At 37.3% G+C, this 23,016-nt stretch overlaps 2 protein-coding genes across 2 annotated transcripts; both read left to right on the top strand.

Annotated features, from left to right (window-relative positions):
* Nucleotides 1-245: 245 nt before the first annotated feature.
* Nucleotides 246-3,488, top strand: LOC128263088 (nose resistant to fluoxetine protein 6). The gene is made up of 8 exons (XM_052997784.1): nt 246-502; nt 882-1,260; nt 1,593-1,654; nt 1,725-2,034; nt 2,091-2,307; nt 2,364-2,551; nt 2,645-3,116; nt 3,180-3,488. The coding sequence occupies exons 1-8, from the start codon at nt 277-279 to the stop codon at nt 3,393-3,395; spliced, it is 2,070 nt and encodes a 689-aa protein (XP_052853744.1). The 5' UTR covers nt 246-276; the 3' UTR covers nt 3,396-3,488.
* A 14,236-nt stretch (nt 3,489-17,724) lies between these two features.
* On the top strand, nt 17,725-19,989 carry LOC128263089 (carboxylesterase 1E). The gene is made up of 2 exons (XM_052997785.1): nt 17,725-18,665; nt 18,796-19,989. The coding sequence occupies exons 1-2, from the start codon at nt 17,769-17,771 to the stop codon at nt 19,900-19,902; spliced, it is 2,004 nt and encodes a 667-aa protein (XP_052853745.1). The 5' UTR covers nt 17,725-17,768; the 3' UTR covers nt 19,903-19,989.
* Nucleotides 19,990-23,016: the final 3,027 nt, after the last annotated feature.

The raw sequence follows: 23,016 nt of genomic DNA, 5'->3' as shown, positions 1-23,016 counted from the left end.
AAAGGCAGACAATGGGTAAGACTATGCAATACCCTCTAAAGTAGGGGTAACAGATAAACGCCATTTGGAGAGGCCACAACTGCATTTGAGGCTTACTCTCTCGCCTCACGAAATGATTAGAAATAGCCATATCAGAAAGCTTGTGAGCCAAAGTAAGAGTCGTACTAGCCCAGCCAGTATATACAGTATACAGTATAAATATCACTGCATCGTCATGGCCATCGCACACAGAAAATGGTGTTCAAGCAACTCTCATCGCTCTCTATTCAAAAGAGGATGATTTTGGCTTTAATCCTGATCCTTGGCATTGGACTGCCCACTTCCAGGGGATATAGTTCAAAGGATTTGCTTACTTGGATGCAACACAGCAATTTTGGCTATCAGGTGCTACAACAGGCCTTGAATGACAATCAATCTACGACGGCATCGGAGGTTTCCTGTTTGGCAGAGGTTCGTCTGCTACTTCAAGGAGCTGAATTCAAATCCTTGCCAGCTTTGAGGGGTAAGCTTACTTTTATCCAACTAAATAGATAGACAGAGCTCTAAAATGCAATATTTTAGGTGCAAGAAAAGCTATATTTAATTAAGTAAAGCAACATTATTATTAATAACAAGTAAAATAAAATGCATTAGAAGCATCAATTTGGATATGCACAGGTCACCAAAAAAATAAATAGTAAAAACTTGATTTTAAAAATAATAACTATTTCATCAAATAGAGACAAAAAGCAAAAAATCATAACATTTCAAAATAAATTTTACATTCATTCATGATCAAAACGATTGGAATTTGTCGACCTTTTAAATTCAAGTTGTAACTTGGAATATTTTTTGCTTTGCGCATTATTATTATTTACTAAATATACCATAATTTTTAACAGTTCTTGATGCCTGGGGAAAGTTTCCACAAGGCCTCCTTTATGGTCACTTTATGGACATGGGAAATTATGAATCCTGTTTGAGTTTAGACCTCAACAAAAGTCTGGGCAACAATATATCCATAAATGCAGGAGCCAAGTATTGCCTAAGCCACATAGAATTTGAAAGTTTGCTTTTGGAAGCAGCAGGAGCAGATGCCTTAACTTTGAGCATTGGAACCTGTATACCCTCATCCTGTAGTGCCAATCAACTCAGTCGATGGCTACAAGAACATCTACAGGATATGTTTGGTCAGAATTCAACAGGAACTACTTTGGTTCAAGAACAGGATTGTGCTTTATCCCATAAAGAACCCATGAATGGTCTGGACTGGTTTGCTGTGTAAGTAATTAACATCTATAATAACTCATTCAAGAAAAGTGAAAAGTAATTGATAAAATCTCCCAGCCTTTGTTTACTCAAAATTTACGTAATATACAGTTCATGAAACTGGTTGTTTGTGCTTAGACTTGTTTTGAATGCCAATGACATTAGTTGACAAAACGCGTTGCGTATTAATGAACAAGGTCAAACCTAAAGAAAATAGAAACATTATTGTACTTTTTTTTAAAACAAAGACGTTTATAACTTTTTCAAGATGGCCAAATTTTCTTAATTGCCATTGGTCGCATTTCTATCAAGCGATAATATTTTGGTTTATTTATATTTTTTAGTGCCATGCTTATCTTATTGTGCACTTTGGTTTTTCTGTCCACCATTTTGGATTATGGCAAAGGTAAGAATTATATAAAATTTAAATTTAGAATCCGAAATATATAAATAAAAATGTATTATATATTTTATAGTTTCAAACAAGCTACTTGGCACCTTTTCGCTTCGCCAAAATCTTCCCCAATTGCTTAAGACCTCGAACTCGCCCTCACCTCGTGTAATTCCTTGTCTAAATGGAATTCGCTGCCTGACAATTATCTGGATCATACTTGGACATGGCTATATGTACCTCCTATTGGCACCCAATATCAATTCCTATGACATTGTGGCCTGGGCTAAAACACCCTTCTCGATGGCCATGCAAAGTGGTACAACTTCTGTGGATACATTTTTCCTACTAAGTGGGTTGCTTTTGGTATTGACCTCACTTCGTGAATTGGAACGGTGAGTTTGGAGTTCTTTTTAAGTGAAATTTAATGCTCATTGTAGTTAATTTTTAGCACCAAAGGTCGTCTTCATTTACCTCTGATGTATTTGCATCGCCTGGTGCGATTGACTCCTGTTTTGGCCTTGGCTGTGCTTATATTTATGACTTTATTTTCCCGCCTGGACAGTGGTCCTTTGTGGAATCAGTTCACCAGCTCTTCGGAACTCTGCAAAGATACTTGGTGGGCCACTCTGCTCTATGTGCAAAACTATGCTGCTCCTGGAAGGATGGTAAGTGTTTATTTTTCCAATTTCTATTATAAATCTAATTCCAAATCTTGTTTTAGTGCTTGGGGCATTCTTGGTATTTGGCTGTTGACATGCAATTGTATATTATTTCGCCACTGCTGCTCATTGCCTTATATAAATGGGGCAACAAGGCAATTGGAGGCATTGTCCTATTGATCCTACTACTTTTTGGCTGCGTCTTTAGCATAGTGATGCTACGAGAACTTAAGGTCTTCGATCGTCATGGGTAAGCTAAGAGAAATTAAGGCACTTTTTGTGTATTTAATACTGATCCTTTGATTGGATAACCAAGCTAATATGATTTTTGTTATTTCTACAGAAACCTAGGCGGCGATAGCCCCGAAATGCGTCTCATTTACTACACCACTCATGCCAGGGCCACTCCTTGGCTGATTGGACTGCTTTTCGGTTACTTTTTGCACCACCAGGGTGGTAGGAAAGGTCGTCTGCCCAAGTGGTTGGCTTTGCTGCTGTGGATCCTGGCCCTCTCCATGGTGGCCACTGTAATCTTTGCCGTATATCCGTATACCCAAGACGGAGTGGAGGCGATGAGCCCACTGGCTGGTGGCTTTTACTTGTGCTGCAGTCGGATTGCCTGGCCTTTGGCCTTGTGTTGGATCATCTGGGCTTGCCAAAATGGACAAGCTCCCATTATAAATGAATTCCTTAGCTGGACATTCTGGCAGCCACTTTCCAAGATATCCTATTGCCTTTATATATGGCATCTCTTGGTGGAAACGGTTCATATTGCACGGATCAAGACTAGTTTGCACTTCTCTGACTATGATGCTGTAAGTAAAATAAAGTCATTTACTTTTATCAGCATTTTTGGAAAAATGTATAATCATTTTTAGATCCTCCGTTTCTGGTCGGACTTTGGCATTACCCTTTTCGTATCCATGTTTATGCACTTATTTGTGGAGGTTCCATTGGGACGACTTGAAATGGAGTTGCTACGCAGAAGCAAAAAACCTGAAGTTAAATTTCAACCTCCAGTTGCAGAGAATTTAAGTCAGACCATTGGTGTTCCAGCCACTAGCATTTCCCGCCAGAATTTAGTCGACCCTTAAAAGAAGGATTTTATAATTATTAAGTTCAAAATGATGTACGCATTGTAAGTGATATTGTGATCATAAACTGTAAGTTGTTTTTTAAATTGTATTAAGTCTAGGGTCTTATATATATAGTTTATTTATACATATAATTTGGTTTATTAACAGACGACCTTAAATCTGATTTTTAATTGTTGAATTTAAAATAATCAAAATATTTACCAGTTAAGTTGCACTGCCAACACCCATGTATATGTTTTGTGATTAAAAATTTTTATTTGATTTGTACAATTTTTTAAAATGTTTATTATAAATTTATACATACAAATGCCCTTAAATGTGCTCACATTTATAAATATTTTAGGTAATGCCACAAATGAAATCCCCAAAAGTATGCAAAACTTGTTAAATTTTTAGCTGCACATATATTGTATCATGTAATGTTAACGAACAATGTATTCTTACATGTAAATTAACATATATAAATGTGTAAATAATTTACATAATTGTTGTTATATTAGCTGACTAAATGAAATGACGACATAGTTTCCAAGGACAAAACTAACCCCTTTTTATCCTCTTTCACATTATACATATAAATGTTAAATGTTGTTCCATAAATTTTGGGCCCACATCACGTATGAACAATGTGCCCCAGTCATATATCACAATCCTTTCAATCAGCTCCAAAAGAGCAACACTCTGACCAATTTTCGCTGAGCCAGACCCCCCAATCTGAGCATATCTTTATAGTAGACCCATTTCCCACAACAATTACCCTTTAACATACACAAATTCCACATCACGTATACGCCTCCGTGAACCGCCCATCCGTTTGAAAATTGGTTGGTTGGGTTTTTCGGGTGTTCTGCCAGCCATCAACCATATAAAATAGGAGGGAGGGGGAGTGGGAAGGGGGGCTTACATCTATGAAAAGCTAAACGTGCAGCAACTAACAACTAAATTTCATTAAACCGCAGCGCACAAATTGAACTACAACAAACCCACCGCCAAAAAACACCATCCTCATCAACATCAACGGCCCGAAAAAGCAGCAGCAAAAACAAATGCCGCTGGAGGGAAAATTTAAGTGCCTTCGGCGACCAAACGAACCAATTTTGTAGCGGCCATTTCAGGGAGCCAAAGCTTAAAGAAAAAAATTAAAAAAAAAGGAGACCAGCAAAATGAAGCGGCATGAAGTTAATGCCGCAGACTACAGCCATGTGCTCTATGAGGCAGCGGATGCCAAAAAGCAGGACAGCCAGGACAACAACTCGTGCATGAAGCATCCAAGTGCACCGAACGAAAAATTTCGTGGTAAATAAGTCAACAAATTTAAAATAATAATATTAAATACAATGCATATTGATTGCATGATTTATTACTAAAATATTTTAGTTAACTTAGGTCCATTTGTTTTAAAAACATTATATTTAAATCATAAAATTAAATGAAATATCAGATATTTTTTTTTTACAGTAAACAAAATTTAATGTTTCAATTGTGTAATCTAAAAACCGCAATGGGTGAAAGACAAAGCGAAAATACAATATATTAATAGCTTGTTTTAATGTCTGTCCTATTTGCTTTAATTACATTTTATTTAAATCTTATTTTAAAATCAAAAAATATTATTGTTATTAATCTAAAAAAAAAAATAATACAAATTTATTTCAGTATGAAATACTTGAAACTTACTATGATTTTATTTACCAGTGTGGGTGGGTTGGTATACAGAAATGTGGGAGTTGGGTGGAAGAAGGCATAAGCACAAGAGGGTGGACAAAAATCACGCAACGGAGCATGGCAAGCAAACGCAACGTAGCGCATCCTGGCTGCCTTTTTGCCACATCCCGAGCATCTCCCGCCACTCCTGGACAACTTCAAAAATGCTGCAGCTGTTCGATGGGCTAGTATGTCCTTCGCCCCCCGGTATATCCTTGGCCACACCCCCCTAAAATGAAGCCCCTTTTGGGACACCACCCATTTCGCCACCCGCTATCTAGTTCAGCGTGATAATAAAATGAAAACTTTGAATGGCCAAAGTGAAGGAATGGAGCACGATCGACGACACTGGGGAAAATCACAAAAATAATTATAATAATAATAATAAATTGGCACTATTGTTATATGTTGCTAATTATAAAAGGACACTGAAAACCGACATATTTTAAAATGTAAATAATTTAATTTTGACTAGTTAAACTTATACAACCCTTATATGTCTCAGTGTACTTGGCCAGGCCAATAGCTCTGACTGTTCCTGGCGACCAACGGCGCACCGCATGTCTGGCATATTTAATTTATTTATTTTATGCAAATTTTGGATAATGTATCTGCGGCCGCAGGATACAAAATACAAAATACACAAACAACCGCAGCAGCAGGAGTAGATGTAACAACATCAAGGGGTTTCCCAAGGTGGAGCCAAACACTTTTCAGTCCCCAAAACTTTCCATTCTCCCAATTGCCCATCTCCAGTCGAACAAAAAATGTACCATAATGAAAGCAATTGTTGCCAAACCGCGCAGCGTACAAAATTATTCAGCATAGTTGCTGGAAGAGACACCATAAACGTTCGCAGGACGAAAAGGACGAAGGACGTTGGAGGGGTTTTTATTCAGGGGGGTAAACGACAGCTGGATGCGGTTGCCAGAGCGATATTTAGCATTATACGCTTCATTGTCTAAAGTGGCGCCCAGGGAGAACCTCTGCCCCCTCCGCCACTTATTGTATTTATTCAAAAGTTAGAACACCGCCTGCTTGCACTAACTACTAATGTGCGGTTCCCTCCGTATACAAAATGAGAGGCGGACTAACTGACGGTGGGCGTGGCAGCTTGGTGGCAAGTTCTATCCCTGCACCATTTGCTTTTTATTGTTCAAAACTGTTCGAAAAGTTTTGCCATAATTTTGCCGAATTTTTTCCATCTCACTATTTTTTATCTATTCAAATTCAGAAAGGTTTAATGAGATTTTGGAAAATACTTTTAAAGTACTTCCAGATATTTTATTGCAAGAAATTTGATTAAGTTTAAATTTATTTTTTAAGTAACATATATTTTTAGTTGCTGTTTTGGTAAAAGACCAAAAAAAAAATTATGACATTTTGATTAATAAATTATGAGATTTTTAATTGTAACATAGTATATTGGTAATTTTCCGACTTTAAAGTAAAAAGAAAAGGTACAAATATTTAAGATTCGGGTATAATATTTCTGATTTTAATCTATTAATCTATTATTGTATGTATATATAATTTCACTTTAATATTTCTGATTTTAATATATTAATCTATTATTATATGTATATATAATTTCACTTTGACTAACAAAGTGACAAATAATATTCAAAGTTTTAAAAAAAGGATATAAAAAGAATATGTCAGTAAACTAACCGATTCAAAAACGATACTTAATTCATTTCGCTGGCTTGCCAATAAAATGGAGGGAGAAATAATAAAAATTAAAAAAAATCTTTTTGTTAAAGGTACAGCTGTACATTTTCTCTTCCCATTATTTTAATTTCATTTCGAGCAACAGCAAATCCTAGTTCTGATCAAATTTTACCCGGTGCCAAAATAAATATTACGTATACGTAAACGTATGGCGGTCGAGGATATTTACTAATTAAAATGGTTTTTCCGCTGACGCTGCCCATACCCCAGCGAAAGTTTATAATTCCCCCAACGATTTGCAAAATGCACCAGAAGGAAAAATACATTTATAAACGTACACATATACATGGAAGCATATTTCAGGCAGCTCATGAATAAGTTGCGTTCCTCATGCGAACTCAGCTCGTCCATAAATTAGCATTAAAAGAGAGCTTTGATGATTTTTGTTGCCCATTTTTTTTTGCGAAGGAGAACACTATCACGTGCAGCTAATAAATCTGCCCGAGAGGGGCATTTAAAAGGATTACGAATCATCGAAGGCCTGTCCGGATAAAAGTGATTAAGTCTGACCACGACGCGGCAACCTTTTTTGCTTTCTTTCTTTCGCTTTTTTTTTGGGCCAACTTTCTTTTTTCCCTTCCATTGAGGGGGAACATTTTTTTTTTGTTGGCTGCGATGTTTGTGCAATTGTATGTGAAACATTTCTGGACTTTTAACCCTTTTTTATGGGTCTGACGAGAGGTCGGAGGTCTTGGACTGTCGCTTGCAGTCCATTTACCTGCACAATTGAATGATTTCCTAAGCCCCCGAGTGGGGTGAAGTTATAGTCTTGATGGGTTTTTGGGGTTGGTGGCGAGAAACGAGTGCGCAGTTTATTTATTCTTGAAGTGGAAACTGAATTTTAAGCAATGCTATCGATATTTCATTGAGGGGTTATTTATGGCTAAGTTTGATTTCTAAAAAAGAGATTGCTTTTAAATTATATTACTAGGTAGGAGAATAAAACCATTCTGAAATAAACAAAACAAAATTTAAAGTAAGTATATTTTTTAGGCATACCAAAGAAGAAACTTAAAAAACATTTGATCAATTTAGTTTTTGATTTTAAAGATTTTTGTAAAGAAGTTTTAATGACTAAGATCTAATTTTTTCACATTATTGTTTAAATGAAATTTTGGACCTGAAACTTCATAGGTACCATAAGTTTTCTCATGGCAAATTAAAGCGCCAGCATAGTTGCCTCATTCATATCTTTTATAATTTAGTTGTGCCATAAACCTTTCAGGAGAACTAAGAACTGGCCGAAAATAAAGCCTAAAGAAAATGAAACAAAGAAAAGAAAAGAGTTTCCTAGCTGCTCTTGTATTCTTCCGCTTCCGCTGCAACTGGCAATCATAAATATTCACTAACTGAGAGAAAAGGAAGCGCCAGGCGAGGACATTAGTTAGCCAGCGAGGACAGGACCAAAATTACAATTTTTCCCAGCCAACTTGCCACACCCCCTCCCACTTTTCCAGACTCCCAGACTCTCGGTTTTCCGGCAAAGGACTCTGGACTCATCATAAAGGACAACTCCCACGTAGGATCCTTTGGAGGGTGGCATTTTATGTGTGGTCAGGCAATTTGCTGCTTTACAATAAGTGGCAGGGACATAAAAATAATAATTATGCTTGTACCTTTTATGATTATGGTGTGAAAACAACAATTGTTCTCCCAAAAAAAAAACAGGAACAAGGACAACGCACAAGGATATTTACGAAGCATGTGTAGGTGGAGCTTTAAGGAACAAATTATTAAAACAACAAGGGCAGAGGCAACATAAAAACAAGAAGGGGAGCAAAATTTAGCAAGCCGAAGTCTAAAAACCCTAGGTGATATTACAAAAATAATATATATTCTTTGAAACGGATATTCTTCGATTTTTAGGTGTATTTGCTAAGAACAAAGGAGCTATGTTGGTTTTTTGAGGAATTTTTCAATAGATTGTTGTCGGATTTTTATGAAATAAAACCGCAGCTGTAAGATAAAAACAAAAAATTCATATTTATTAAAAATGTTAATATTTTTATATTGAAAATAACTGAATACAGCAATGAAGTATAAATTACAATACCCTTTGCAAGGGTATAAAAAAAATGAAAAGAAAAACCTCAACGAGAACAACTCAATGTTAATGGCCAATGTGAAGGAGGTTGGGGTTCAGTAGTCCTTCTGCAGGACTCTCCATTTCCTTGGCCTTAGCTCTCTTAGCTTAGCGCTTTCCCGTCTGCTTTCAGCACAATAAACAAAAAGTAATTCTCACAAATTTGCCAAACTTGTAAGCCCGAAAGCAAGCGAACCATTGGAATTTATGTGGCGTGCCCGCTTTGAGAGTGGACCCAGGTGCTATTTTCGCCACTCCCCCGAGAACTAGACACGAACCTTTCTTAGCTCCGGATACGGTAAGTTCTTCTGTTTCTTTTTTTTCCTTATTTTGTGGTGTATTTTAAAGGGAAGGAAACTGTCGCGACGCCATTTATTATCCGCTGTCTGAAGGGTCGCCCATTGTCGCCTGTCGCCGGCGTCTCACTCCCCATTTTAATAGATATGGTTAATGTGTGTGGAGCTAAGTTATCTCTGCATGTGCATCCGAAAACCCCCCCATATCCCACAAATCCATCCCACACTCTGACTTGTGGGTCCTGTTCGAGTTCCGCTTGATTGTCCTGCTCTGGGGAGTGTTTGAAAAAACTTCAAATGGCAGGGGATTTTAAGCGGCTGAGCAAAAAATACCTAATTCAGATACATAAAATATGGCAGCCGATAAAAAAAATACAAATGAAAGTTCAATTTATTTCATGAGCTCGAGACTAGCAGAAAGAAAACATATTTTTAATCCAAAATAGGAATAGAAAAGCAGCTGAGAAAAAATAAAAAAAATATTAATACAGTCACAGCTTGAAAATTTGGATTGTTCAAAATCCGGCCAATATAGATAATGCAATTTTCCAAATAAATTCTAGAATCCTATTTAAATTTAAATTTTAAGGGAAGACTATATTTATATATATATTATGTAAAATCTATAGAAATATTTACAGGTATAAAACCACAAGCTTGTCGATATTGTTTTAAAATTATCTAGCAATTAAAGATCATACAATTCTAGATCCAAATTTAAACTTAAAGTCTAAGGTTAAGTAGATTTCTTAGCACAATCATTTTAAATAAATAGTATGTGCTTTAAAAGCTATTTTAAAAATTATTGATATAATAATTTTGTATATATATTACCATTATTTTTGACAAGAAAATTATGAGTAAAGAGTAAATCAAGAGTAAAGTTACCTTACTGCCTTCTTCTCTTTGACAAATCTATAAAAATTTCCAAATTAACTAATGGCCTTTCTTATTGAAAACATGTAAAACACTTTCAAAGCAGATTAAAGATATATGATCACTATTCCCAGCTTTCCCATTTAAACAGGACCCATCTGTAAGTTCCTTCCCCACGATATACATTTTGTCCCAATGCCATCCTTGCCTAATTCAATCGGCTGTGGCAAATTAAAGTTCCATTTCTCTTTTTGCCAAGGCGTCAAACCCTTGCCAAATCAAAAGAAAAGAATCCTTCTTATCTGGGCAACCCTTGGCCCAGGGTCAAAGTTCGCTGGGTGTTTGGGGGTAAAAAACCCCCAGACTATGCTTAGCATATGCGCATAAATCACAGGACAAAAAGAAGGGAGACCAGACAGAAAGCCACCCACTACAGGACAATAAAATTGCTAAACGCTACAATGACAATTCGAGCATGTAAATGAAAGGCGGACCAGAAATGGTACAAAAACGGGCGAGGTCCTTAAACAGGACAAAAGGGGATTGAAGTCGAGAGAATCGAAGAAGACGAAGGACTTTTGGGAGATGCCTTGCGCGCAAATGAAATTAAAGGCGAGCAAACAAGTTACGGTCAGACAATCAGGAGCGGAATGGCAAAAAAAGGACACTGCAGGACATCACCCCCTTTTCGCTTTAATCAATTCCTGTTGGGGGACGCCCACCGTCCTTTTTTCGAGGGATATATCTTGCCTGCAACGACGAGATTGATTTGTGCTGGTTGAAGCCCCTTTTTTGATGGTTTGGATGCTGCCCCTTGTTTGGCCTTTGATTAAATTAAACTTCACAGGACATATGTATGTACACATCTCCTTTGTTTGCCTCGATTTGAAAGAAAAGTGTAGAAAAATTGCGCGTAATTTGCTGAAAATCCTTCGTGTAATTTGTTTGTCAACAAATTGGGTTCGGACACTGGCAACGAATGTGTAAATGTTGCCCATTTAACATTTTTACCCTAATCCAAGCTGTTTTTTTTCCTCAAGGATCAGAATTTTTTTTTGGTTATTTCTTGACATTGTCTAATGAGTTAATTAGGCTGGTGATGCGGGTAGGTAAGCACGTTCAGATTTCATCATCGGAATCATTTATCTAGAGTGGGTCAGCTGTGTCCTTAACGATAATGTCCTGTGAAAATGGATAAGGGACAGATTGTGATGAGAGCGATATAGTAAATGGTGTGGCGAAGAACTGATTTAGAATTAGCTGGGTGGAGGAAAAATAAGTAATGAAAAGTGATTTAATTTAGATTTAATTTATCTTGTTGAATTAGGAAATTTCTGTTTAAGACATTAACATAAAAAATTAAACATACAAGTCTAAAAACAGCCAAAGCGTTTACATTATATTTTTCAAAGACTTACGTATTATTTAATAACTTACGTGTGTCTTATACATACATTCTTAAATTAAAATCTATATTTTCTTTGTAAAAATAATATATTTTATCACCAAACTTGGAGGACTTGGAACCCGTTTGGCTTATCAAAGTTTTATGCGGCTTAATGGACGGCGAACCTTAGTTCCAATGCGATAATTCTCCCCATCCGATCTTTTGCTTTCCCATTGCCACTGCCATGTTTGGCCAGGGCTAACATCATTGTTTAATGTCCTTTTGCAAGGACTTTCGCCAAAACTCCCGTTCGCTGTTCGATGTGGAAACCGCAATAATTTTTGTGGCCATGCGTTCGAGCAACATTTATTTTTAGTTTTGTCCCTGTGTGTCCGGGTGCTTACAAAACTAGCCACAAAAGGATATGCGAGAAGGAAGCGTTGGATGTGTGTGTGTGTGTGGGTGTGTGGTTTGAAGGCCTGTCAATGGCCAGAAGGACACGCTTTGGCTGCCGGAAGGAAGCTGGTCCAAGATGGGCAGAAACAAAGGCAAATTGAAATGAATGCGTGCGGGAAAAGCAAAAGTTTTGCGGCCAGAACTCGAGAGTGCAGCTCGCAGGACTCGACCAATGGAATAATCCTTTGTCCTGCCCCCCAAAAAGTTTTGCGGTTCAATTTGAAAAGGAAACTGCAAAGAAAACGTCCAAGGACATACAACCAAACGAACACACACACACAAACACGATGAGAAATAAAATTTTAATTAAACTAATGGAAATGCACAAGGCCCAAGGACATAACAGGACATGTATCCTGCTGATGGCCAAGTTTTTGTTCGGTTTCGGCGGGCGGAAAACGGAAAACATTAAAAATTAACTGGCGGAATAATCGAAACTGTTAAAACGTTAATTTAACACTTAAACAAGCCAAACCGCAGGACAACTCGTTACAGTGAACTGTGACTGCTAACGGCAACTGTCACTGTCTATTGGGCTGTGTTTTTGGGTGGCAAAGGACATATCGGGCTATTGGGTGGCATTCCGATTGGCAGCTTCCCTCTGTGTGTCACATTTAATGCAAGAACGGAATTCCATTAAGCGACAACCGCAGCGCCGCTGACGTTGCTGCCACAGACCAAACGAAATCCAACCAAACGAAACGCAACGCAACGCAGCCCAACCAAACCAAACCAAACCGAGCCAAACCAACCCGAAAACCCAACTTAACCATCTACTGAACCACCCACTGAAGCACCCACTGGACCCACCAAACCAGCCGCCAAAGAGGAAACGCATTTGTGGTGCCAAATAAACACTTGTTTACATATGGAACCAGCATTCTGGCGATTGCAGCGTGAGAAACTAGATCAAATTAAGCATTCCAAATATTAAACATATTTTAAAAACATTTTTTGCTTCATCAAAAGGAATAATTTTTTTTTAATCTTGTGTAATCTTTTTTGTATTAAATTTATAAAGCTACCCCATATTGATTTATTTCAATTAAAAATAATTCTTTTAAAAATAAGAAATTTAACTTTCGCTGTTTTTTTAGGACATCATGTTTGAAGAACTTTTAGTAAGTGGACGATAACTTGTAAATTATTTTTGTTTTATGACAAATCAGTTTCTCTAAATATTTGTTCAAAACGCTCCGAATTAAAATAGTTGAATACTTGATTATTAATTATTAAAATTCTTAATTCCAAACATTTTTGAAAGTAGAAAAAAAAACCTATATTTAATTTAATTTATGCCATTTTCATTTCAGTTTGCTAATTAATAAATTCTGAAAAAGGGTGTTATTTTAAATGAAATCACGACTTCATCTTAAATACAGATACAACTGAAAGTCCGGAGTGGCCCACACACGAACGCCCAGCAATCGTCAGGAGTTGCCCCAAAAAAAAAAAAAAACCCATCCTTCTCTCAAGAACCGACTGCAGTCTGATCCCAAAACATTTTCGACCCATTCCATGCCATTTCAGCTACCCGGAACACGCAGCATATTGCAGATGTTTAAACACAAAGCTTCAACTGATGGCGAGAGGGGGCGAAAAAGAATCACAGTGAAGCTTCCCCACACAGAAACACACACACGCACAAGCTTACAGGCTTACAAGTGTGTGAGTGTGTGTGTAATCATACAAAAGTGTGAGTGTTTGGGGGCGCACATAAATTGCAATCGGAATATCAAATTGGCAGTTGGGGGGTGGAAAATGGGGGTCGGAAAAAAGAGGGGGAAAAACAGGACGAGAGCAAGGACGAGTTTCTCCTGTTCGTTGTGATTTTATCAATTCAATAAAAACCAAATAAAATCAGTACAAATGCAAATACCATTAATGTATTGGGTTTAACTTCGTTTTGTTTTCGATTCTTCTCATTTTGTTGTTGTATCCCGTGGCCTCACATTCGTATATTGTTTTCTTTTTCAAGCGGAATGGGTCGTCCATTTGATGCAATATGTTCATATTTATTTATTATTATGTACATATACTTTTTCGTTGCATTATTTACGCTCTTGTGCCCTTTTATAGTTGACTGGGGACGAAAACATGCCAGCTGCATGGTCTGAAAATAATATAAAGATTGTACGCAGCTTACAAAAAATGTAAATTCAAATGGGGAAAGTTGTGAGGCGTTTAATGGTACAGTTTTTTAATGGTTTTGTAGGACATCGATGGATTTAATTAAGGAAAATGTAACACTATTTATTATATAACTTCTTTAAATATAGATTTTTTGATGGTTTTGTATGGAATCGATGGATTTAATACAGGAAAATTCCTTAATATGTACTTTATATCTTCACAAGAAGAATCCAATTTTCTGAAATAAATGTTAAACAATTCTCAAAGTAATTAATTTATTTTTTCGCAAACGACAACCCGCTTAGCCACCTGATAAATTCCACTTATGAAACTTTTGTGTTATCCTATTAAACTGCAATCATGGCAAACTAATTTGTTTTCCTCCAACAAAATGCCAACAGATGGCAAAGAAAAATTGGTCTAGCATAATGAACTTTTAGCGTGTGCGTGAGGTCGATTTTCTTTTTTTTGGGGCGAGGAAAATCGCTCACCTTTCGACGCTCACTCAACTGCCAAGAGCAAGAGCACAATTCAATTATTGTTTTATAATTAATATTTTGCACATCAAAATCGCATCAGCAGCAGCTGGGAAGCTGCCTCTAATTTCCACAAACGCCTCCCACGCACTTATGGGCGTGGCACACGCAAGCCAAGGAAATGTGGGGGGAAAATACAGGACAGCTGGAAAAATCCTAGTGCGTTGCGTGTGGCACACCAACATAAAGAAACGAAAAAAATAAAGATAAATTAGGCTGGAAAAGTGTGTTTGTTGGATAAATGATAAGCATGATAATTAATTCAAGCTTCGAGCACCGAAGAGTAATGATGAAATGAAATGTTTGATATTAATTAATATGAAATATCAAAGAACTAAACTGGTGCATGGAGTAGACAACTTTAAATGAATTTCAGCTGCAGAGTAGTTCTGTAGTTACAGTCAAATAATGGAAATAGTTCATAAAATTTCGAAAAACTTAATGGCATAAGTTAACAATTTAATATTAAGGAAAGTTACTTTACTTATAAGCTTTTACTTTGCCATTCGTTAGTTAAAATTGATTACTTAGTAATAATATATGTAAACAAAATGTTAAATTTGCCTGCATTTGCCTGTTATATTATTTACGGATTTTAACAACACAAAACTTATATTTATTCTTTAACTTTGCCAATTAAAATAGGGATATTGTTTTAAATTTTCATCTGAAAACATTCGCTTGAGCAGAGTGTGAGGTCATGTCTATCCAAAAATGATATTAAAATCCAATCTAGCATAAAATAATTGACTTTTATATTTCCGGGCTTTGTCTTACATTGTGTGTATAGTATAGTTTAAAATGCCGGCAGTGAATCAAACCCTTCTTAGATTGCCTCCTGAACAATGCCAACTTTTATGCAAATCACTTTGATGGTGCATTTTAAACTCAATTAAAAGCAAAATATTTACTCGATAGCCCGAAGATTAATAACTTTTTAAGGACTTCTCTCTGGCAGGGACAGTTTGGATTGAGATAGTCGGGCAAAAAAGATTAATCTCGTTAAATGCCGAGGCGTGCCAAGTGAGTTGGCCGAGTGAGTCTGGAAAAGTGGGTCTGGGATCCAAACTTTGCGTGCTGCAAGAGTGTTGCACGCCTCATCTCGAGGCAATCAGGCAAAAAGGCAAGGATGAGAAGGTCCTGGAGCTGCCACTCCTCATACATATATAATTATTCCTTGGTCAAAGGCTGCTGGCCCAAGTTTCTGTATCTTACGCTTTTGCTCCTCCTTCGCCTTCGGATGGCGTCAACTCCCAGTAGTATACTTAATTATATTGTCGTAACTTTAAATGTCATTTGGCCATTGTCTGCAACACATGAAAGAGCCAAAAGCGTTTGGAATTACACGTGGAGAAATTTGTGGATTTATAATTACACTGGGCTTAATTTGCCTCTCAAAAATACATTGTGTTAATAGGGTTAAGTATATTTTATAAACGCCAAGCTTTCTTAATTAGCTTACAGTGTTTTCACTTTTAAAATCTTCCAGCTTTACACCAATTAGATGTTATTTAATGTTTATAATAACAATTACAATAAAAAAGAATTTTTAGCTAAAGTAAAAGAGTACGTTAAATATGTAATAACCAAATTTGTCATAACCAAATCTGGTTAAATAAAAACAACAAATTAAAAGTAATAAAACATTTAAATTTTTCAACTAGTTAGGTATTCTTTATTGTGTGTTGTTCTTTATATAAAACTTAACTACAACTTTTTACCTTTTGGGGTTATAGTAATCTGAATATGTGCTTAAACTTTAAAATGAATTTTTTTAGTGTTATAATGAGGGGAACAGGCTGGAACCGAGACTGGTACAAATCAGCTGCCGTACGTGGTCGACTGGCTGGGCAACAGCATTGAGATTCATGTGGCAGAGTACTGCCAGTTGTGCAACGCGTGCCACTCCGTCGTTTCTCGGTCTAGTCCCCGGTCAAAACCCAAGTCTTTTCACATGGGAACGGGTCAGGGAACTTGAATTCTAAACTTGCGTTTGCACCATGATATTTGCCAGCATCCGGCCTGTAAATATGCTGAAGAATATAATTCATCTGGGGAAAAGATAATGCCGCACAGCTGTAAAATATGGCACTACGGATTCATTTTGCGCCTCTAGCCTCCCCAACTTACCAACTACATTTACAGACAATGACCGCTGTGGGCTTTAAGTTCTCATTATTATTTTGTTCAGGCAACTGAATTTCAGCGAACAGCAGCAACATCAGAAACATCAACAATGTGATGGGAAAAACCCAACTGACCAGTTTTATTGAGAGGCTGATTATAGGCTAGAAATCTCACGTAGCCAATGAAATAATAACGTAATGCAAAAAATTGTCTCCGATTTAATTGCCTGCATTCAAATCAAGTGATGAGCAGAGACATCAATCTCAGAAATAATCACATATGTTACGAGTGATGTTGAACAGTTTCAAAGGGGAAATAACATTTTAATTGCAAAACGGGTTTTTGGATTCAAAGAAAATAGGCAGATGTCTTTGTTTGTTTCAATTTTCATATTTATATTGAAGAGTTATGAATGTAATGATAAACGATAAATGAAGCAAGTTAGTTAGTATTTAAGTTTATCTAAGTATATTTTAAGTTCTTACTTTCACTTATTTTGGCTAATAAAATTATATTTCTAAGATTTAAATTATTTTAAGTGGTTTTTTTATTATAAAAAAGTATAAATAAGCATCACACTTATATATAATTTAAATGATTTTTATACCGCAAGCACTGTCCTTGAACCCTTATAATTCGAAGCTTGTTGCCTGCGGCTTTACTGAATGTTTGCTTGCTGAAAAGTTATCCGAAAATCCGCCAGCTAATTTCAGATTGCCAGTGACTCAGTGAACTTCAACTGGCGTGGAGTACGTGATTAGAATGCCGGAGAAACAGTGAAGCTCTGCCCCAAATATGGTCTTATCCAATATCGTACTGGAGGCACGCAAACAAGGCGGCCGCAAAAGTTTAAGTTTTCGCTTCTCGTTTTGTTTTTTGTTTATATAGTATTATCATTTGTGATGATTTTTTTCGTGTTCACTTATTCGCTTATTTTATTCCACTTGTTTATCGCCAAGCTGAGCAACTTTTGAGCCGGGGTTTTGCGGATTATAATGCCATTTGGTGCTCAGTTCTCAGTTGACAATCGAACGTAGCGAAATGCAAAAGCAGCTGAAGCGGAACTTTTGGTTGCTACTCTTGATGGTGACCTTCGTGAGTTGCAATTCGAGTGGAGAATCGCATGTTCGAGTGAAACGCATAGTGGGTGGCAAGCAATCGAAGGCTCCGCCAGTTGATGATCCTGTGATTTTCGCCCGTCTCTTCAATCGCGATGCTCGAGTGGAGGGTATTCGAAATCCCAATACCGGCATATACAGTTTCCTTGGAATGCACTATGCTGAACCTCCTCTGGGACCTTTAAGATACTCCAGACCGGTGTATAAAAGATTGGGTGGTGACTTCAATGCCACAAAACATGGACCACCTTGCATACAACCGCATCCCCAGTTTCCGCAGCGAATTATTGGCGATGAGGACTGTTTGCTACTGAATGTCTACACGCCACAAATGCCGGATGAAAGTACGGGGCTTCCGGTTTTCGTTTGGATCCATCCGGGTGGCTATCGATATGGCTCGGCTAACCAGTACGATGCCACACCCATGGCCCAAAGGGGCGCCATTGTAGTGGCCCCACAATACCGACTGGGTTCGTTGGGCATCATGGGCGATGGAACCAAGCAGTTCGATGGAAATCTGGCCATGTTTGACCTGGCCGCTGCCCTCCGCTGGGTCACTGATTACATCCAGTACTTCGGAGGCAACCCCAAACAGGTTCAGGCCATTGGTCACGGATCGGGAGCAGCCAGTGCCATGTATCTTTCCATGTCCCAGACGGCCAAGAGTGCCGGCGATGTCCACGGAGTGGTGGCCATGTCCGGAACAGCCCTATCCCAATATGCCATGGACAAGGAACCCGTTCAGAGTGTCCAGGAGGTGGCCAAAATCAATGGCTGTCCCACGGGAAATGAACTCGAGATCGTCAACTGCATGAGGGGGGTGAGTAGTATGTTAATTTTAATAAAACATATATCTTTCAGAAAACTAACGATCATTTAAAAACGCATCCGAATTTTAAAAGATTTTATTTATAGAGTACAAACTAATGCTATTTTTGTACACCTTTCAGAAAAGTGCCGAGGAGATCATCAAGAACGATGATAAAGTGCAAACTGAGCGTTTGGCAGGACGTGCTTTGGTCAAAGGACTGACTGGAAATGTGGGCTTCCAACCTCACATCGAAAGCGAGGATGATGGCAGAGCATTGCCCAGTTTGATAGTTGGAGAGCCTGAGCAGCAGCTGAAGAGTAGCAATTTCTCGGGAATTCCCCTGCTAACGGGTGTTGCCAAACACGAGACGGCCAACTCTGTGACGGTGGAAAATATAGAAAAGGTCTTTGGATCGGCGGAAAAGTTCTTGGGATCCCTCAGTGATTCGCTGAACAAGTTAACTGCCTTCCTGAAAATCGATAAGTTAACAGGACAGATTGCCAAACCGGAGTTACCAGGCTTAACGAGTGTACTAACTCCTACGCTTCAAGATGTTTGGAAAGTTCCCCAGGCGCTAAATGTGGATCAAGTTTTGTCCAAAGTAGTGGAGTCCACAACTGATGTTTTATTCAATCTACCAGCTGTTCTGACCACCCAAGTTTGGTCTAAAATAGCTCCAGCTTTTATGTACAGCTTCGAGTATAATGGCACCAAATCGAAGGGTATCAATTTTTTGAGAGGTCTACCAATTGTCTCAGAAACAGCTAACGATAAACCAGAAACAGTGGGTCATGGCGATGAGATTGGCTATATGTTCGATGCAAATGATATTTTCGGTAATCCCTTGGAGGAAACACGATTGACAGATGCCGAGGATATTAAAGTTCGCAATAACCTCATCGATCTTTTGGTAAAATTCGCCAATAGAGACAAAGTCGAGGGTAGCAAAGGTTCATCACTTTTCCAGAGTGTCACTGGCAAAGCCACGCCTTTCATTAAGATCGATACCAAGCTGGAGACCTCCAATGACTTCCGCTTCTGTGAATTGTCCGTTTTGGGTGCCTCACTGTCTCCGTTGAGTTCTACCAGTTGTGCGGGATTGGGTAATCTTCTGGGGCAACTGGGCGGTGGATTGGGTCAGACTTTGGGCGGAGTGGGCAACACCCTGGGATTGGGGAACCTTGGCGGAGGAGGAGGAGGTGGTAATCGCGGCAGGAAGCCAGGTCTAGGACTGGGCATTTTGTAGGAATAGAATTTATGGAACCAAACATATTGTAAATTATACCAAACAACTGGAATATAAATAAAGAAATGATTAGTAAACAAACAAGAATTTTTAAATGTATTTTCTTTACTTGCTTTAAATCTTAAGCAGAGTTATTTATGCAATATTCTAATCATATAACCCCTTTTCGTGTTTTTAAAAAGGTTATTTAGAGTTGTTATTTCAACCAGCACTTCTAAGCCCATAGCTTTCGTTACTGATATTTGATTTTTAAAAGACTTATCTTTATAGATTGGTGGTTAAATCCTAGTTGGTTTTATGAATATAAGCTGTCAGGAAATTTATAAATTTATAAAAAATTGCAGCAGAGTTTTACTAATTTCTTTATTTTTTCTATTTTTTTCTATTTATGCCTGTCTTTAAATATTATATTTTCAACCATAAAACCTACACAATTTGATGGGGTGCAAGGCTAATCATTTATTTAACTGCTGCATAAACCACTATAAAGTTTCTCTTTCATTTTGGGTGCATATTGAATAAATCCGAGTTGGTTCTATTGATTTAAGCTGTTGCCATGACCGGTCGCTCAATTAGCACAGCTCTGTGCCGGCTCAATGCCTGCCGCACTAATCTCCCTATTGACTTTGGAGCACCCCCTCTGAAAACATGGGTGGCCCCCCGAGCCCCCTTTTTATGCTAGGAATCAAGAGCCACAACTGAAAAGCGGCGATAAGCAAATTTCCGGCGCGCAAAATTTAAACAAAGAGAGAGAAATTTGTTAGATGAATGGACGAGGGGAAGTTTTGGGTGGGCACAGTTTTATAACTTGTGGCCAGATCTTAGCCCCCAAGCCTTCTGCATAATGTTGGTGATGGTTTCCACTGGCAACACAGTGCAAACAATGGGCATAAGCCCTCATCTAGATAATGATGATGATGACGATGATGATGATGATGGTATGGTGAAGGAGATGGCGGGGATCCGAGTTGCCTTGACGCCTTTGTGCGAATTCCCAGCAAGCGTTGAACTATGACCAAAAATGCTAAAGCCAAGCCAGAACCAAAGTCGAAAGCCAAAACCAAAGCCGGCTTATGGCGTCGCAGCAACAGCCTGGTTCTTAGCCATTCCCATTCCAAAATTGCTGGCTGCTGCCAAGTGATGATATTATTAATATTATTAAAACTAATTTCATGAATTTAAATCTTTATCCACTCCAAATGGGAATGGAAATTGGTTTTGTGCTTGTTTTTGTGACCCTCTGGAGAAAATAAAATGGGGAAAATGGCAAGAATTTAAAGAATTTTGCAGCAATATATATAACTTGTATTATTAAATGAGTTTTAAGCGATTTGTTGAACTTAATGTTATGTAGGAACCATAAGAATTACACAATTCTTACCGCCTTTTCCTAAGCCAACATTTTATTATATATGGAGAGGGTAGGGAGGTTTATAAAAAATAAAGACTGTCTATAAGCAATTTAAAAAATTGTACAATTTATTAACATATGACGTCCGGCATTTTCAAAAAATTAGGAAATCATAAAAATTACAAAAAAAAAAGTAGGAGTTATGTCGTTATAATAAAACCCAAACTTTCAAATCAAATGGAGATTTTTAGAGGCTTAAGCCACAAGACTTTGAAGATATACAAATTTGAAATCGGATGCGTGAAAGAAAAGTTATGGTTTTAAAACTGCAGGTTTTTAGACACTAATCTGCAAAGACGATTTTCTCGGATATTTAGGAAGGGGTTAGATCATAAAAATGACTAAAAATCGTCCCGAATTTACAAACCAATCCTTAAACGCAGAGTTTTAGAGACTGAAGCCCCAATACTTTAAAGATATACCATTTCGAAATCAGATGTTTGCAAGAAAAGTTATGGAATTCCACTTTTACCATGATTCTTTTCATCATAAAAAAAATGACTGAAAATCGACCCGAAATTACAAACCAATCCTTAAACGCAGAGTTTTAGAGACTGAAGCCCCAATACTTTAAAGATATGCCATTTCGAAATCGGATGTTTGCAAGAAAAGTTATGGAATTAAAACTGCAGTTTTTTGGTACCATTTTTACAATGACTTTTTTCGGAAATTAATTAAGAAGATATGTCAAAAAATAAAAAAACCAAAATTTTAAAACAAAATTTAAATGCAAATTTTTAGAGGCTTAGGCAACAAGAGTTTAAAGATATACAACATTGAAATCGGATGCGTGAAAGAAAAGTTATGGATTTAGAACTGTAGGCTTTTGGTCACTTTTCTGCGAAGACGACTTTTTCGGAGATTTTTGAAAGGGGTTACATAATAAAAATGACTAAAAATCGATCCGAAATTACAAACCAATCCTTAAACGCAGAGTTTTAGAAACTGAAGCCCCAATACTTTAAAGATATACCATTTGGAAATCGGATGTTTGCAAGAAAAGTTATGGAATTAAAACTGCAGGTTCTTGATTCCATTTTTACCATGATTCTTTTCGGAAATTAATTAAGAAGATATGTCAAAATATAAAAAAAACCAAAATTTTAAAAAAAAATTTAAATGCAAATTTTTAGAGGCTTAGGAAACAAGAGTTTAAAGATATACAACATTGAAATCGGATGCGTGAAAGAAAAGTTATGGATTTAGAACTGTAGGGTTTTGGTCACTTTTCTGCGAAGACGACTTTTTCGGAGATTTTTGAAAGGGGTTACATCATAAAAATGACTAAAAATCGACCCGAAATTACAAACCAATCCTTTAACGAAGAGTTTTAGAGACTGAAGCCCCAATACCTTAAAAATATACCATTTCGAAATCGGATGTTTGCAAGAAAAGATATGGAATTAAAACTGCAGGTTCTTGGTTCCATTTTTACCATGATTTTTTTCGGAAATTAATTAAGAAAATATGTCAAAAAATAAAAAAAACCAAAATTTTAAAACAAAATTTAAATGCAAATTTTTAGAGGCTTAGGCAACAAGAGTTTAAAGATATACAACATTGAAATCGGATGCGTGAAAGAAAAGTTATGGATTTAGAACTGTAGGCTTTTGGTCACATTTCTGCTAAGACGACTTTTTCGGAGATTATTGAAAGGGGTTACATCATAAAAATGACTAAAAATCGACCCGAAATTACAAACC

This window comes from Drosophila gunungcola, unplaced genomic scaffold, assembly GCF_025200985.1.
Source record: "Drosophila gunungcola strain Sukarami unplaced genomic scaffold, Dgunungcola_SK_2 000001F, whole genome shotgun sequence".
NCBI lineage: Eukaryota > Metazoa > Arthropoda > Insecta > Diptera > Drosophilidae > Drosophila > Drosophila gunungcola.
The sequence above is the reverse complement of the archived record's forward strand: the minus strand, read 5'-3'. Positions and strand labels throughout refer to the sequence as shown.